This window comes from Vidua chalybeata, chromosome 3 (genome assembly GCF_026979565.1).
Source record: "Vidua chalybeata isolate OUT-0048 chromosome 3, bVidCha1 merged haplotype, whole genome shotgun sequence".
Taxonomy (NCBI): domain Eukaryota; kingdom Metazoa; phylum Chordata; class Aves; order Passeriformes; family Viduidae; genus Vidua; species Vidua chalybeata.
Genome location: NC_071532.1, coordinates 113,523,871 through 113,538,692, shown reverse-complemented (window position 1 = coordinate 113,538,692; position 14,822 = coordinate 113,523,871). Strand labels below are relative to the sequence as shown.

Sequence of the window (14,822 nt, the reverse complement as noted above, 5' to 3'; positions counted from 1 at the left end):
TGTACCGGGTGTCCCCGGGCGGGCCGTGCCCTGTACCGGGTGTCACCGGGCGGGCCGTGCCCTGTACCGGGCGGGCCGTGCTCTATACCGGGTATCCCCGGGCGGGCCGTGCCCTGTACCGGGTGTCACCGGGCGGGCCGTGCCCTGTACCGGGTGTCACCGGGCGGGCCGTGCTCTATACCGGGTGTCACCGGGCGGGCCGTGCCCTGTACCGGGCGGGCCGTGCCCTGTACCGGGTGTCACCGGGCGGGCCGTGCCCTGTACCGGGCGGGCCGTGCTCTATACCGGGTGTCGCCGGGACGGGCCGTGCTCTGTACCGGGTGTCCCCGGGCGGGCCGTGCCCTGTACCGGGTGTCACCGGGCGGGCCGTGCCCTGTACCGGGCGGGCCGTGCCCTGTACCGGGTGTCCCCGGGCGGGCCGTGCCCTGTACCGGGTGTCACCGGGCGGGCCGTGCCCTGTACCGGGCGGGCCGTGCTCTATACCGGGTGTCACCGGGCGGGCCGTGCCCTGTACCGGGTGTCACCGGGCGGGCCGTGCTCTATACCGGGTGTCACCGGGCGGGCCGTGCCCTGTACCGGGTGTCACCGGGCGGGCCGTGCTCTGTACCGGGTGTCGCCGGGACGGGCCGTGCCCTGTACCGGGCGGGCCGTGCCCTGTACCGGGTCGCAGGCGGCGCGTGCGCAGAGCGGCGGCGGCGCGGGCGGAAGCGGCGGCGGGGCAGGGCCGTGGCGGTCGGTGCCGCGTCCCGTCCGACCCCGCGACCCTCGGCGCGGCCATGGCGGAGCCCCCGCGGCCGCAGCGGAAGCTGTCCCGGGTCGGGGAGAGCCTGTACCGCGTGCTGGGGCTGCAGAAGGGCAGCTCCCCCGAGGAGATCAAGAAGGCCTATCGGTACGGGGGGGTCCGCGGGGTCGTCCTGGGAGCCCAGGCATGAGGGTCCGTCCCGCGAACGCGGCCGGGATCTCGTCCGGATGGTCCCGGTGCCGTCCCGGCGGTCAGGGTGGGTTCCGGGAAGCGAGGCTGTGACCCCGTGCCGGGGGTCCTGGCTCCATCTCGGGGGTGCGGGCTGTCCCGGGGAGCGAGGCTGTGAGCCCGTGCCGGGGGTCCCCCCGCTGCACCCCACAGGAAGCTGGCTCTCAAGTACCATCCGGACAAGAACCCCGATGACCCAGCGGCAGCCGAGCGGTTCAAGGAGATCAACAGCGCCCACGCCACGCTGAGCGACGCGGACAAGCGCCGCCTGTATGACCAGTACGGCTCCCTCGGCCTCTACGTGGCCGAGCAGTTCGGCGACGATGCTGTCCGGCACTACTTCCTCATGTCCAAGTGGTGGTTCAAGGTGAGCCCGGCATCGTCCGGCCTCCGTGGGGCCGGCATGATGGGGCTGGCGGGTCGGGTGAGCTCAGCGGTTTGCCGTGCTGGCAGGCTGGTGGCTTGAGTGGGGTCTCAGCACTGCTGTGATGGGTCAGGGACTTGGGTGAGCTCACAGCACGTCTGTCCCTGATGCAGGCACTGGTGCTGTGCTGCGGAGCCCTCACCTGCTGCTGCTGCTGCTGCTGCTGCTTCTTCTGCTGCGGGACGTGCTGCCCGCCCAAGGAGGATGAGTCCTACAAGTACGTGGACCCCAAGGACCTGGAGGCACAGATGTGCACAGAGGACAACGGTGAGTCAGGCGGGAGCCCAGCTGCTGGGAGCACCTGTGTTTGCTTTGTGGGAGCTCTGGGGTCTCCCCTTATCCCATTTGGTGTGGGGGAGACAGAGTTCTGGCTCAGGTCTTGGGTTGGTTTTAGCCGCAGCTCTTACAGCCAGCCCTTGGTGTTTCCTGTGTGGGCCAGGGCTGGTGACAGTGACAGAGGGAGCCACTACATGGGCCATGGGTACACTTTCTCCTTCCCTCTGCACAAAGGCCCCCTAAACAGGCCTGAAGCTTAGAGACCCTGGGGCCCGTGCCCTTTGGGGCACAGAGCACAGGAAGAGCAGCTGTGCTCCAGGCCAGCTGTTCCCCGGCACTGGCCATACTGGTGTCACTGGGGCTGGGTGACTCCTGCAGGTTTCCTTGGGGTCGGGGCACTCCCACGGGCCTCTGCACTGGCCAGGGGTATGGGGGCTTTGGGCTGTGGGAGCCCTTGAGGCATTGTTGTGAGATTCCTGCTCACTGGCACCACAGGATGGGGCTAAGCCACTGATCTGCAGCTCTTCCTTTCCAGATCCTCAGATCCCTGTTATAGCACAGCCCCCGCCTGCCAGCACGGAGCCGCTGCCAGCCAGCACCAGGAGTGATGCCTGAGGCTGGCCCCATCCTGCCGGCTCCCCGAGGACTCGGGGCAGGGACTCTCCTTTGGGACTGTCACTTTCTGGGACCACGGTCCCGCCCCCCGGACTGGCTCATCAGCCTCGGGAGGGATATAATCTCAGGTTAATTTGGCCAGCATCAATGCACAGGCTCCTGGGCCCCTGCTCGAGCTCCAGGGCAATGCCCCAGTGTCCCAGCACTGGCGGTGGCAGTGGCCTGGAGCCCGTGCTGCTGTGGCCCCCTTGAGTGCCTTGCCCATGCCCATATCGGGCACCGAGCAGCAGGCATGAGCAGGGATGCTCCGGGCCAAGCTCTGGAGCTCGCCAAGCTGAGACCATTAGCACTGTAACCTCTGGGGCTGGGCTGAGCCCGCTGCCCCCCTGCAGCCCTCCCGCTGGGTGCTGGGTGCCAAACGCTGCTGTGGGGTTGGGGTGCTCCTATCTGTGCCCCTTTCCTCTGCCCTCTGGGTTTGTCTAGGTTTTTGTGGGCACCATTAAAGGCTGACGGGAGGGGAGCATGTGTGTGCCTGGGCTCTGTCTGGCGCTGCCAAACACTCAGCAGCAGGATGTGCCTCTGCCTGGTGTTGTCCATGCTGGGGGCTGTGCCCGTGGATCCTGCGGGGCGCTGCGGGGACTAACTGGGGTGTGGAGTAGGCAGATCATGTCCTGTGTGGAGTGGTCGTGTCCAGTGGAGTGAATGTCACTGGTCTCCTGTCACCCACCTGGGTCCCATTCTGTCCCCTGCTGCTGGCTCCCGCAGGCTCTGCTCTTCCCAGTCCTTGCTGCTGCACTCCTGGAGCCCTGCTCCCCGCTGCCGGCACCGCCCCTGCTCCTGCCCCGCTCTCTGGGAAGCCGTGGCTCTGCGGAGGGCTGGGACTGGCAGGGATGGGACCGAGGGGGACGCTTTGAGCCGCTTGCACGTTCTTCCCATCTCTGGTCACTGCCACTGCCTGCAGCTGCATGGGCTCTGCCTCACTCCCTAAATATAGCCAGGGTGCCAGGGTGAGTGAGGATGGGGGTGTCTTGGCACCAGCCCCTCCACCCTGCTCTTCGGGGGGCTGGCACTGGGCTGTGGGATCTGCGGGACCCCAACCTCCCCCAGCCCTGCTGCCTGCGGAGTGGGGCACATACTCCTCGGCATGACTGCCAGCCCTGCAGCCCCTGCACCACCCAGCCCCGGTCCCCCGGGGCCTCGGCCGCTCCTCCTCCCGGGCAGGGGATCAGCGGGTCCCGAAACGCAGCGGGTCCCGGGACCGGCCGGTCCCGAGGGGTGGGCAGGAACGGTGACTCAGTGTCACCCGACGCCGCCGACAGCTGCGGCCCCGGCGGGGCGGGGGCGGCTAAAATTAGCGCCGGGGGCCGGGGCCGGGGCCGAAACAAAGCGGGCACCGGGTGGCCGGAGCGGAGCCGCGGGACAGAGCCGGGTCGGGCCGGGACGGGCCGGGACCGCGACCATGAACTTCGCGGTGGGGCTGAAGCCGCTTCTGGCGGAGGCGCGGAGCATGGAGAGCCTGGAGAAGCAGCTCATCTGCCCCATCTGCCTGGAGATGTTCTCCAAGCCCGTGGTCATCCTGCCCTGCCAGCACAACCTCTGCCGCAAGTGCGCAAACGACGTCTTCCAGGTGGGACCCGCCGGTGGGGCGCGGGGAGGCACCGGGACCTCCGTCCCTAGGACCCCAGTCCGGCGGGTGGTGGCCCCGTTATCCCGGGATCCCCGGCCAGCGAGGCGGAGGGGCGGGCGGCACCAGAGCACCGCGATCCTCTTCGCAGAGGGGCCTGGTCTGGCACTGGCACCGGGAATCCCGGCTGGGCTGCGCTCGGTGCCGCTCTTGGCTGGCGGGGGCGGTGGACGGGAAGCGGGGGCCGTGTATGGGTCCTTGTTTGTGTCCACACCCGTGTCCGTGCTCTTGCCCGTCTCCATCTCCGTTTCCGTGCCCATGGCCGCGCCCGGGGGGAGCTGTGGGGCGCAGATCCGTGGGGGCGGGTGGTGCCGGGGGTGCGGGGTGCCGCCGCCGTGACCCCTCGCGTACCCCCCCAGGCCTCCAACCCGCTGTGGCAGTCACGGGGCTCCAGCGCAGTGCCGTCGGGCGGGCGGTTCCGGTGCCCGTCCTGCCGGCACGAGGTGGTGCTGGACCGGCACGGGGTGTACGGATTGCAGCGGAACCTGCTCGTGGAGAACATCATCGACATCTACAAGCAGGAGTCGGCCCGGTCCGGAGGCGTGGGGACCCCGGGGCGGGCGGGGCGAGACCTGCGGGTGACAGCGAGCCCAGCGAGAGGGCTCGGGGTGGGATCCCAGCAGGAACTGGGGAGTCATGGGGCCCATACCAGGCCAGGGAATATCCCTGGGGCTGCAGCTCTCTCCAGGGCCAGAGGTATTTCTGACGCCAGCAGTGTCCCTGTGGCTGAAGGCTCCCTGGGAGCCAGAGGTGTCTTGAGGGCTGGGCAGGTCCCAGGGCTGGCGCTGTCTCTGGGGGCCAGGGTGTCTGCCTGACACCCCCAACCCCCACATAGACCCCTTCATGCCAAGGCTGAGCAGCACCTCATGTGCGAGGAGCACGAGGATGAGCGGATCAACATCTACTGCCTGCGCTGCGAGGTGCCCACCTGCTCCCTCTGCAAGGTGTTCGGGGCGCACAAGGACTGCGAGGTGGCCCCGCTGCCGGCCGTCTACCAGCGCCAGAAGGTGGGGGGGCCCTGGAGTCTCGGGGGCCCGAGGGTGCCCACACAGCCACCCTCACGCCCAGGCCCTCTACTCCCAGAGCGAGCTCAGCGACGGCATCGCCATGCTGGTGGCGGGGAATGACCGGATCCAGGCCATCATCACACAGATGGAGGAGATCTGCCACACCATCGAGGTTGGGACCGAGGGCTCCGGCCTGGGGCTGTGCCAGCAGAGGGGTGTGGTGGCGCTGGGAGCGTCCAGACATGGGGCTGCGCTGGGGGGACACGGCGCAGCCCCGGCTCCGTCCCACAGGAGAACGGCCGGCGGCAGAAGCAGCACGTGGGGCTGCGGTTCGACGCGCTCTACGGGATCCTGGAGGAGCGCAAGAAGGAGCTGCTGCAGAGCATCGCGGCCGAGCAGGAGGCCAAGCTGCAGCGAGTCCGTGGGCTCATCCGCCAGTACGGAGACCACCTGGAGGCCTCCTCCAAACTGGTGGAGTCAGCCATCCAGGCCATGGAGGAGCCCCAGATGGCCCTGTACCTGCAGGTCCTGCCAGGGGAACAGGGAGAGAAGGGACAGGGGGGCTGGGACTGCCCTGGGGCTGTGTGGTGCTGCCATGGTTCCCTGAGGGGCTTGGGGCTGCTCACAGGTCTAAATAGGGGGGCCGTGCTCACCCAAAAGGATCTGTGGATGCCCCTGGATGTGCAGGGGTGGACCTGTGGTGGGGATGATGTCTAGGAGATGCTGACCCTGCCTCGTTTTCCCTCACAGCACTCCAAGGAACTCCTGAAAAAGTGAGTGAGGACTATGGGGGGAAAAGGCCTTTGGCTGGTGGCCCTCTGGGTGCTGGACCCTGCAGCTCCCAGGGTCTCTGCCCTGCAGGATCACAGACATGTCCAAGGCATCAATGAGCAGCCGCCCTGAGCCTGGCTATGAGAACATGGACCACTTCTCCATCAACGTGGACTACGTGGCTGAGATGCTGAGGACCATCGAGTTCCAGACAGGTGCCTGCCCTGGGGAAGTTGCTGCTGTCCCGAGGGGGCACTGGGACTGCCTGGGGTGCCCAGAGCTCCAGAAAGAGCCCCCCTCACCACATGCCCTGTGTGGGGATCCCACACAGGACTGGGGATGTGACCCTCGCCTGTAGCTCCACCAAGGGGCCCTGAAGGGTCAGTCCTGCCCCAGGCTCTCCCTGGTTCCCACACTGGGCTGGTTCCTCCTGGGAACTTCCATCCTGGGGCGTCCTGCTTGGTCACCTCCCTCCTGGCATGTCCTGGTGTATGCCCATAATGCGGGAGGGAGGGAAGGTGCCACCTGAGCTGTCCCCTGCCCACAGAGCCACTGGGCGAGGATGAGGGTGATGGAGCTGGGGACGGCAGTGAGGCTGCAGCAGATGAGGACCGGCTGGACAGCCTGGAGGTGCCCGAAGCTGCTGAAGGTGAGTGCCTGCCATGACTGCCCAGGGCCGTGTCCAGTGCCAGCCTTTGGCTGTGCCATGGTCCACGTGTGGCAGCACGCGTCCTTCAGGGCGCCGGGGCAGCCCTGCCTCAATCTCGTTCCCTCTCTCCCTCTGCAGATGTGGGGCCGAGGCAGAAGCCAGCGAGCTCTCCCCATGGTGAGACCTCATGGGGAGTGGGATGGGCACGGCCATGGGGTGCCGTGGGGCAGAGGAGACCTCCACGGAGTGGGAATGAGGGTGTGGAGGGGCAGGTCACACCTCAGGCTCCCCCCAGGGCCTGCCTGTCTCCCTGCTGCAGGGAGTGGGAAAGGGGTCCCGGGGTCCCAGGGCTGAGGCTACTTTTCTGCACAGGTCAGCACTGAAGTGAAGCCATGGGGTAAGGCTGGCATGCCCTCAGCTCTGGCTGTCCCTGTCACCCCTGGCTATGCCTGTCCCTGTCACCCCTGCCCTGGCTGTGGCCATCCCCGTCACTCTCAGGTGAGCTCCATCCCTGCTGCTGGAATTCCCCACATGGGCGCTGCCCCTCTCCAACATTAAAGGTGTGTGAGGACACGTTCTCCCGTGTGCTGTGTGGCTGGGGTGGAGGCGAGGGCTGCCCCAGAGCAGCTCTGCACCGGCCCCACAGGGTCTAGCCCAGCGCAGCCCCTGCCCCATCACCCCAGCAGTGCCCCCAGGGCCTCAGGCAAGGCGCTGAGACCCCAGAGCCCGAATGCAACCCGGGCTGTGAGCCCTGGGCCCTGTGAGTGCGGCTCTGCCCCCCCGCCCACAGCCCCTGCCGGGGGACGAGGACCCCCAGGTGCCCCCATCCTGCCCCCCCCCCGTCTGGGTGCCCGCAGCAGCAGCGTCCCCCTGGGAGCTGCGAGCAAACACGGCCGGGATGAGCTGGCTGGGAACGCACGCAGCCACAGCAGCGCTGGCTCGGGCCGGGCTCTCCCCCGGGAGGCCGCGGCTGCGTCACCCGCCTGCTCCGGTCGCCACGGCGGCGCGGCTGCTGATGCACATGGCCAGGGGTCCTCGGGCCGGGGTCCCCTGTGCTGCGCTCCCCTGGCGAGGTCCCTGCAGCCACACCGTGCCCACCCAGGGGACAACAAGGGCTGAGCCCTGCGGAGCCCCCAGCAGCCGGCAGACCGCGGCCACCGCGCCGGCCAGGGGCTGGGTGCAAGGTGCCGGAGGACGGGTGACAGACGGGACATCTCAGCTCTCTGTGTCTCCGAGCTGTCGCTCCAAGCAGAGGCGATGTGGCTGCCGGCGGACCAAGCCCAGGGCCCAGCCCAGCTGCTCCTTCACACACCAGAACCGTGCCTGGGAGGGCTTGGGTGGTCCCTGGGGAGCACGAGGGGCTGTGGCTGCTCTGTGCCCGCACCAGACATTTGTGGATGCAGCATTTGCCTTTCCCCCGCTCCTCTCAGGGATGTTCCCTCATCGCTGTCACCCTCCAGAGGTGACTGAGAGGGACTCCCAGACACTCAGCAGCTCCTGAGCTGGGTGCCATGGGTGCCTCCCCAGGGCTTGAGATGCCTCAGGAGAGCCCCACCCTAGTTCTCTTCTGTTTTGGGCAATTTTCTCCCTTGTGCTTTGTGTCCAGATGCTCATCAGGTGTCATTGCCCTCCCAAACCAGCCCCTGGGCAGCCCCTGGAATTTGCTGATGCCTTTGCTTGTCCAGTTAAAGTGTACTCCCACCTGAGACTTCAGGAATGAAGTCTCTGTGCACTGAGCATGGATTTTAACACACAGCCTGCTCCAGCTGCTGTTCCAGGGTTCTCCAACAACATCATTATTTCTCTTTATTCTTCTCCATAACTATGTTTCCAAAGGCCTTTTTCTCCATAAGGAGCATAACGTTATCATTCCTAAAGAATGTCTTTTCACTTTCCCCCACAGAGGCAGGCGGGTTGTCCACCTGCTGTCGTCACATACCCAAATATACATTTGTGGAATTTTGTTCATTTTATTTGGTTTGTATCGGGTTTGTGTGGCAAGGTTTTGGTAGTGGGGAGATTACAGGGGCAACCTCTGTGAGAAGGTGAGAGAAGCTTCCCCCATGTCCAAGAGAGCCAAAGCCAGCTGGCTCCAGGATGGTCCTGCTGCTGGCCAAGGCAGAGCTCAACAGTGATGGCAGTAACTCCAGGGATAATGCATTTAAGGAGGAAAAAAAGTTCTTGTGTGGAGGTAGTTGCAGCCAGAGAGGAGTGGTGGTATGAGAGAGCAACAGCCCTGGAGCCTCTCAGGTCAGGGCAGGAGGAATGACAGGAGGTGATCCAAGTGCTGGAGCAGGAATTCCCCACAGCCTGTGGGTGCCCACGGGTAGCAGGGACCCACCCACACCCTGTGGAGCCCCATGGCAGCAGAGACCCACCTGCAGGCCCTGGGGGAGCCCACGCCAGGGCAGGTGGGTGCCCAGAGGAGTCTGTGACCCTGTGGGAAGCCCATGCAGGAGCAGGATCCCGGCAGGGACCTCTGGAGCCGTGGGGAGAGGAGCTCATGCTGGAGCAGGTTTGCTGGCAGGACCTGTGGCCCTGTGGGGGCCTCAGGCTGGAACAGCTCCTGAGGGACTGTCCCCATGGAGGGGACACACAGAGGAGCAGTTTGTGAGGAGCCACAGCCCGTGGGAAGGGCTCCTGCTGGAGCAGGCTGCAGAGCACCGTCTCCCTCCCACACCGGGGCAGGGCAGGGACTCCTCTCCCTACGAAGGAGCAGCAGCAGAAAGCAGTGGTGACCTGACTGCACCCCCCACTCCTGTCTCACTGCACCCCTGGGAGGGAAGAGGTGGAGAATCAGGAATAAAGCTAAGCCTGGGATGGACGGAAGGGTGAGGGGAACCAAAACCCAATATTTTTAGAATTTATTTTACTTCTTGTTACTCTACTCTGATTTGATTGGTAATAAATTAATCTAATTTTCCCAAATCAAGTCTGCTTTGCCCACGACAGTAATCAGTGAGCTTTCTCTGTCCTTATCCTGAGCCATGAGCTTTTCTTATATTTTCTCTTCCCTGTCCAAGTGAGGGGGGAGTGATGGAGCAGCTCTGGTGGGCACCTGACGTCCAGCCACGGCCAGCCCATCACACACGTAATGCCAATTACCTTCCTCTAGGCTTACGTTAAACCCCATGGGAAAGCCTCACAGGGCTTTGGGACTTAAGGAGCAATATCAGATTTAAATCTACAATTAAAATTCCCCAATCCAAAGGATCCTTCACTGATTGTGACACTGGGAAATCCATCAGTTTTACTGCTGGAGTTGGAATTTTCCCGATGGATTGGACAAGCTGTAAAGTAACAATATATTATATAATGGATCACCACAAAGTAACAATATATTATATAATGGATCACCACAAAGTAACAACACATTGTATAAGTACTTCACTTGCAAAGTTAATTTGTGTAAACAGATTAAAAATTAAAGAACATACTTCTGTGTCCAGTTGGAACTTCTGGTTTCCAGTTTGGTGTGAATTCCATGTGTCTTGCCCAGACTCAGGGATGCTTTTCACACATGCCATGGATCCAGGAGTTTATTCCTGTCCTTTTCACTGCAGTGCATATCCTGAACGCTCTTGGGAAAGCACCTTCCCACCTTTCTGGTGGAGTCTCATCCTTTCATGCTCAAACACAGCCCACTTCTCTCCAGACTGGAAAGATTGTCCAGGGGTACCCAAGGGAAGGGGGGGGGCTGATTCAAACACCTGTGCATGGGGATAAAGGCAGTGAGAGAGAATTGAGATATTTCTTTGGCTCTGCTTGTGGCCTTGCACGCTCCTGATCTCTGAGTGTGGGTACGAGGTTTTGCCTTCCAGGATGGTGATTCCAAAGTGCTCCTTCCTGCTTTGACCCAGGGACTGACAAACTCCTGTAAAAGCCAAAACCAATGCTCCTCTCCAGCCTTTTGTTGTAACTTGGATTTTTGCCTCTTTGTTGTCTGGTTCATCCTTTCTGCCTTCCTGCTGGGCTGTGGGATCCATGGGGTGTGTAGTTCCCAAATAGACTGTAAAAATTTGGACACTGCCTGCACCATTTCTGCTATAAAGTAGAGTTCATCATCTGTAGAAACTCCTTCTGGGGCACCCAATCTGGGTATTGTTTCTTTTAAGAAACCCTCATCTCTTCTCTACCCTGGTTGGTGCAACAGGGGAGAGCCCTGGTGTCACGGAAAATTGGGAAATAAACTCTCCAACCCATTTGCTAGGTTGGAAAGTTAACATTGCTTTATTAGGAGTGCTGGATGCATGGGAAATTCTCCCCAGAGCATGCATGCCCAGTAACCTAACAGACCAGGTTATATTCCTGAAACTAATACATATTCATCACATTTCCTGAATACAAGCATATATGCTAAAAATTTCTGAGGACTTATTTTAGCATGGCTCCAGATCTTCTGCTGAGTCTTCTTTCCTTGAGAGTATTTAAAATATGTGGTTGGGTCATAAGGTACTTCTCTTATCATTCTTTGTTCTGACACACAATCCTTGCTCTCAAAACTAATTGGCTAGTACATATTAATCATTAATATATGTTAATAAGGAGGCATTAGCTGGCACACGACTTAGTCACAGACAGCTGCCTTTCCTAACAGTCCTGGGTGTGGTCTGCCTGATTTGATGTGTATTGTTCTTTAAACAGGTTTAAAGGCACTTTTAAACGATGCTTTTTATGATACCAGTTATTTTTGCCCTCAAAACTTGAGGCTTCAATGCTTCTGGCAGAGATTTTCTTTCCCAGTGAGTTCCCCAGTATTACTCCTCACCCATCTTCCTCATAAGGTGTTGGGGAATTATTGCCTGTTTTTTGGATGTAACCCACCATCCTTCAGGGCTGTTTTCAGGATCTAAATTTTCCACTCTCTCTCTTTGTCAGCCAGGCCATTTCCAATATTCACTGGGTTTCTCTGCATGGATGAGCTTTGCATTGCATTATTGCCACCTTCTGAGGTGGCTGCACGCCCTCTAACCATCTCTGTGTTACATGTCCATGTTTCCTGGGGGTTCCTTAGGGGTTCACAGCCCCCTCTCTCTTTCCAAGCAGCTCCACAGGCACGGAGCACTCCAGCAGCAAACTTTGAGCCAGCCCCTCTATTTACAGCATTTGGTGTGCGAGCTCCCCTGCTCTGCCAGTGCCCTCAGCTCTGCCCTCTGAGCCCGTGTGCTGGGGGTCAGAGCTCTGCCTTCCCTTGCCTCATCTGAGACAGCGCTGCATTCCTGCTTTTCAGATCCCGTCTTTCACAGGGCTGCTCCCATCCGCGGAGTTTGCTGTCAGCTCCTTCCAGAGCAGTGTCCTGTAGATCCTCTTGGCTGGGGTCCCCCTGTTCAAGGGTGGATTCTGCATCCCAAGCCCATCCTGCGCTGTCCATGTCCTCTAATCTTTCTGCTTCGCGTTCAGGATTCTGTAGCAGATAGACTCGGGCCCCCAAGGCCTTTTCTCCAGGAATATGAACTGTTTGGCAGCACCAGCCAACCAGAAAAGCAGTTGATGAATACCGATAAATGTTTGCGTTAATTACAGCTGGGTGGTTCTGTAAAATCCTTTTGCCAATATTTCTCAGGGGTTATTCCTTTCTTTGTGCTTCCTCCCTGTATTTTCTTTCTTATTTTTGGAAGATTAACACAGTAAAGGATAAATTTTTAACTACTCTGTCTGCAAAATTTCGCATCTTGCATCCAAAAACTTTTTTGCTAAAAGCAGTGATGAATCTGCTCCTGTGTGTGTCTCTTGATGCAGCCTTTTAAGTTGGTTTTCCATGATCCCCAAGAGCTGCTTTCCAGGTGTTTTCCACCACCTTTCTTTCTTTTTAGTACAGTTAAGCTGTTCCCCTCATTGTTTCTCTCCTTTGGTATAATTTGTTGGAGATTAATCTGCACAAGTTTGTGAAATCAAAGCTCCTTCACAATTTGGTTTCCTCAATGCAGCTTCTTCCACTGCTGGATCTACTCTTGTATTTCCCTTTACAATATTTGGATTATTTTTCTGGGGGGCTTTGCAATGCATTATTGTGATGTTCTTTGGCTGAAGAGCTGCTTTCTGTATCTTTGGAATTTCACTTACATTTTTTTCCGAGCTCCCCTGTGAGGTCAAAACTCCTTGCTGTTCCTGAACTGTTCCATGATCATGGTCTGTGCCTAAGGCATGTTTTGAGTCAGTATAAGTATTTATTTCCTCTCCTCAGCTCCATGCCAGGGCCCAAGTGAGGGCTCCAGTTTGGTTTCCTGGAGGCAGTGGATTGTTTTCCAATGCCTTCATGGCAGTGACCACAGTGTGCCCAGATGTCCGGTCTCCATCTACCACGTCACCACTTCTGCCAGTAAAGAGCTGCACAGGCATAGCAAATCCCTCCCCAGCAATGCCAAAGGACACTCTGGCATGCAGAGAAAGTGATGGGATCATTTTGTGCTCCCAGTCGTGAGTTCCCTGGGATGTGAAGTGGTCTGAGGGATTACCTGCTCCTGAGGAATTTCTTCCATGTTTTTGCTTAAAGTTTCTTCACAGTAACTACAGAATTAACTGCTCCATTATCCACTAGAAAATCCATTGTTCCATTCCCCAGCTTAACTGGAATCAAAGGATTGGCCAGGGAAAGAGGAGATGCCTCTGCTCCCTTTCAGTCCAGCCTAATTTCTGTGTCTTCTGATTTTTCCTTCTGTCTGTTTGTAAGTCGGGGACGTTCCTTTTCCCAGTGCCCTTCCTGTCTGCAATGGGCACCTTGATAGTTTTGGAAGGGTGTTAATCCCCACCCTCAGCCCCAGCCTCATCCCTGAGATTACCTGCCCCTGACAATGGGCTCAGTAATTCCTCTTGGCTCTTCTCCCTCTTCCCTATCCTCACAGGCATCACTTGGGAAAAAACCATCCCCTCCACTTCTTCTCTGTTCTGGAGTTTCTTTCTAATACCAGGTGCCAACTGCCCAACAAAAAAACATGTTAAACAGCATCCTGCTTCCCTCCCTTGCTGGATCTGAATCCATCCATTTGGGAGCCACTTCACACAATCTTCCATCCAAAGCCAATGGAGACTCCTTTGCTCCCTCTTCCCTTCATACAGCTTGGCAAGGCATTTCAGTTCCTTCACTTCCTCTTAGAATCCAAATAAAATAATTTTCTAATTCTAGCAAATCTCACCAGCACTCTGATTGAGATCCCACTTTGGGTCATTCTTAGGATGAAATTTGTGAGGATTTGGGATGCCATGAACCTTTTGATCTAACCCTATTTTCCTAAGTCCTTATTTTCAAGCCTTTTCTAAACTGCCTTCCATTCCTCACGGGGAAACAAATATTCCAGGAGAGCCTGGATGTCCTCCTGGTTTGGATCAAGAATTGACATCATGGTTTTAATCAGACTACCCATTCCATCAGGATTTCTCTGATAGGACCCTGCTTGCTGCTTCTGATTCAGCAAGTCTGAAGCGTGACCAGCACCTGCACGTCCACCACCTCTCCCTCACGTCCATCTGCTGCCCTAAATGTGCTTGCAGTACTGAGTTACCTTTCTCCCTGATCTTACTGGAAACAGGGATGTGTCAAAACCACGGATTCGTGGCCAGATCCACTGCCCACCTCCAGCTTTCATCCTTGTGTTGGAGGAGATGCCAATAGTTGGACTTCAGGTTTTGGTCTCTTTTATCTTCTTGTCGCATGTGACAAGTATCTTTCTCCTTATCCTTTTTTCTTCATTTCCCAAAGAATATATTCCATTTTGATACTTTTGAATCTACTAAACCACATTTTTTTCTTACTTTAATAATTATTTCTTAAAGTGAAAACCAGATCTACATCAGGGACTTCATCCCGTTCATTTTGCCCCCTACAAAGTAACATCAACTGTAAAATTGTATTATATTTTAAAGACTTGTTGCTTTCCAGTCTTTTTTCACCATCATCTAATTCAGAATGAGGCAACTGTTGATTACAGTATCTTTTCAATATATCTCGAGTCACAGGGTCACCCTAACTCTCCAGGATGCATCCCAGAGGAGAGCAAAGTGGAATTTCTACAGAAGCAGAGGAGCCCATTTCAGTTGTGGAATTTCCAATGTTTCATACACTATCCCAATGCACACATCCAAACCCCAGCTCTGCATATGAAAACATGTGTGCAAACATCAAAAATCCAAGACATGCATCACCAAATTGTAGAAACAAAATATTTTTTTCCTTCGGCTTATGCAGACCCCAGACCAAAATCCTGTTTCTTGGAAATTTCCAACCACCCCCTTCACTGAGGAAATACCTCTAGAAGGTGTTGTGCCACTGGGTTAGTGGTTGTCCTGGTGTCAGGGCTGGTCACCCAAAGTGCCAGATCACGAGGTCGGTGTGTGCTGGAGTTCATCCTGCCAAGCTCTTTTGCCTGGAGTGACCCCTCAGCCAGGGCAGGGCACTCTGGCTATCCCGTCTGGGCCATCAGAAACAACTG

General features: G+C 58.3%; 2 protein-coding genes across 2 annotated transcripts; both read left to right on the top strand.

The window, feature by feature from the left end:
- The first annotated feature begins 699 nt into the window (after window positions 1–699).
- On the top strand, window positions 700–2,805 carry DNAJC5G (DnaJ heat shock protein family (Hsp40) member C5 gamma). Its single transcript, XM_053939040.1, has 4 exons — window positions 700–889; window positions 1,124–1,337; window positions 1,508–1,661; window positions 2,206–2,805. The coding sequence occupies exons 1-4, from the start codon at window positions 777–779 to the stop codon at window positions 2,283–2,285; spliced, it is 561 nt and encodes a 186-aa protein (XP_053795015.1). The 5' UTR covers window positions 700–776; the 3' UTR covers window positions 2,286–2,805.
- A 38-nt stretch (window positions 2,806–2,843) lies between these two features.
- On the top strand, window positions 2,844–7,113 carry TRIM54 (tripartite motif containing 54). The gene is given in 10 exon segments (XM_053939039.1): window positions 2,844–3,912; window positions 4,329–4,501; window positions 4,805–5,035; window positions 5,037–5,148; window positions 5,268–5,501; window positions 5,727–5,749; window positions 5,838–5,962; window positions 6,295–6,396; window positions 6,535–6,573; window positions 6,769–7,113. Coding segments are annotated over 10 exon segments (1,533 nt in total). The 5' UTR covers window positions 2,844–3,429; the 3' UTR covers window positions 6,780–7,113.
- The last annotated feature ends 7,709 nt before the right edge of the window (window positions 7,114–14,822 follow it).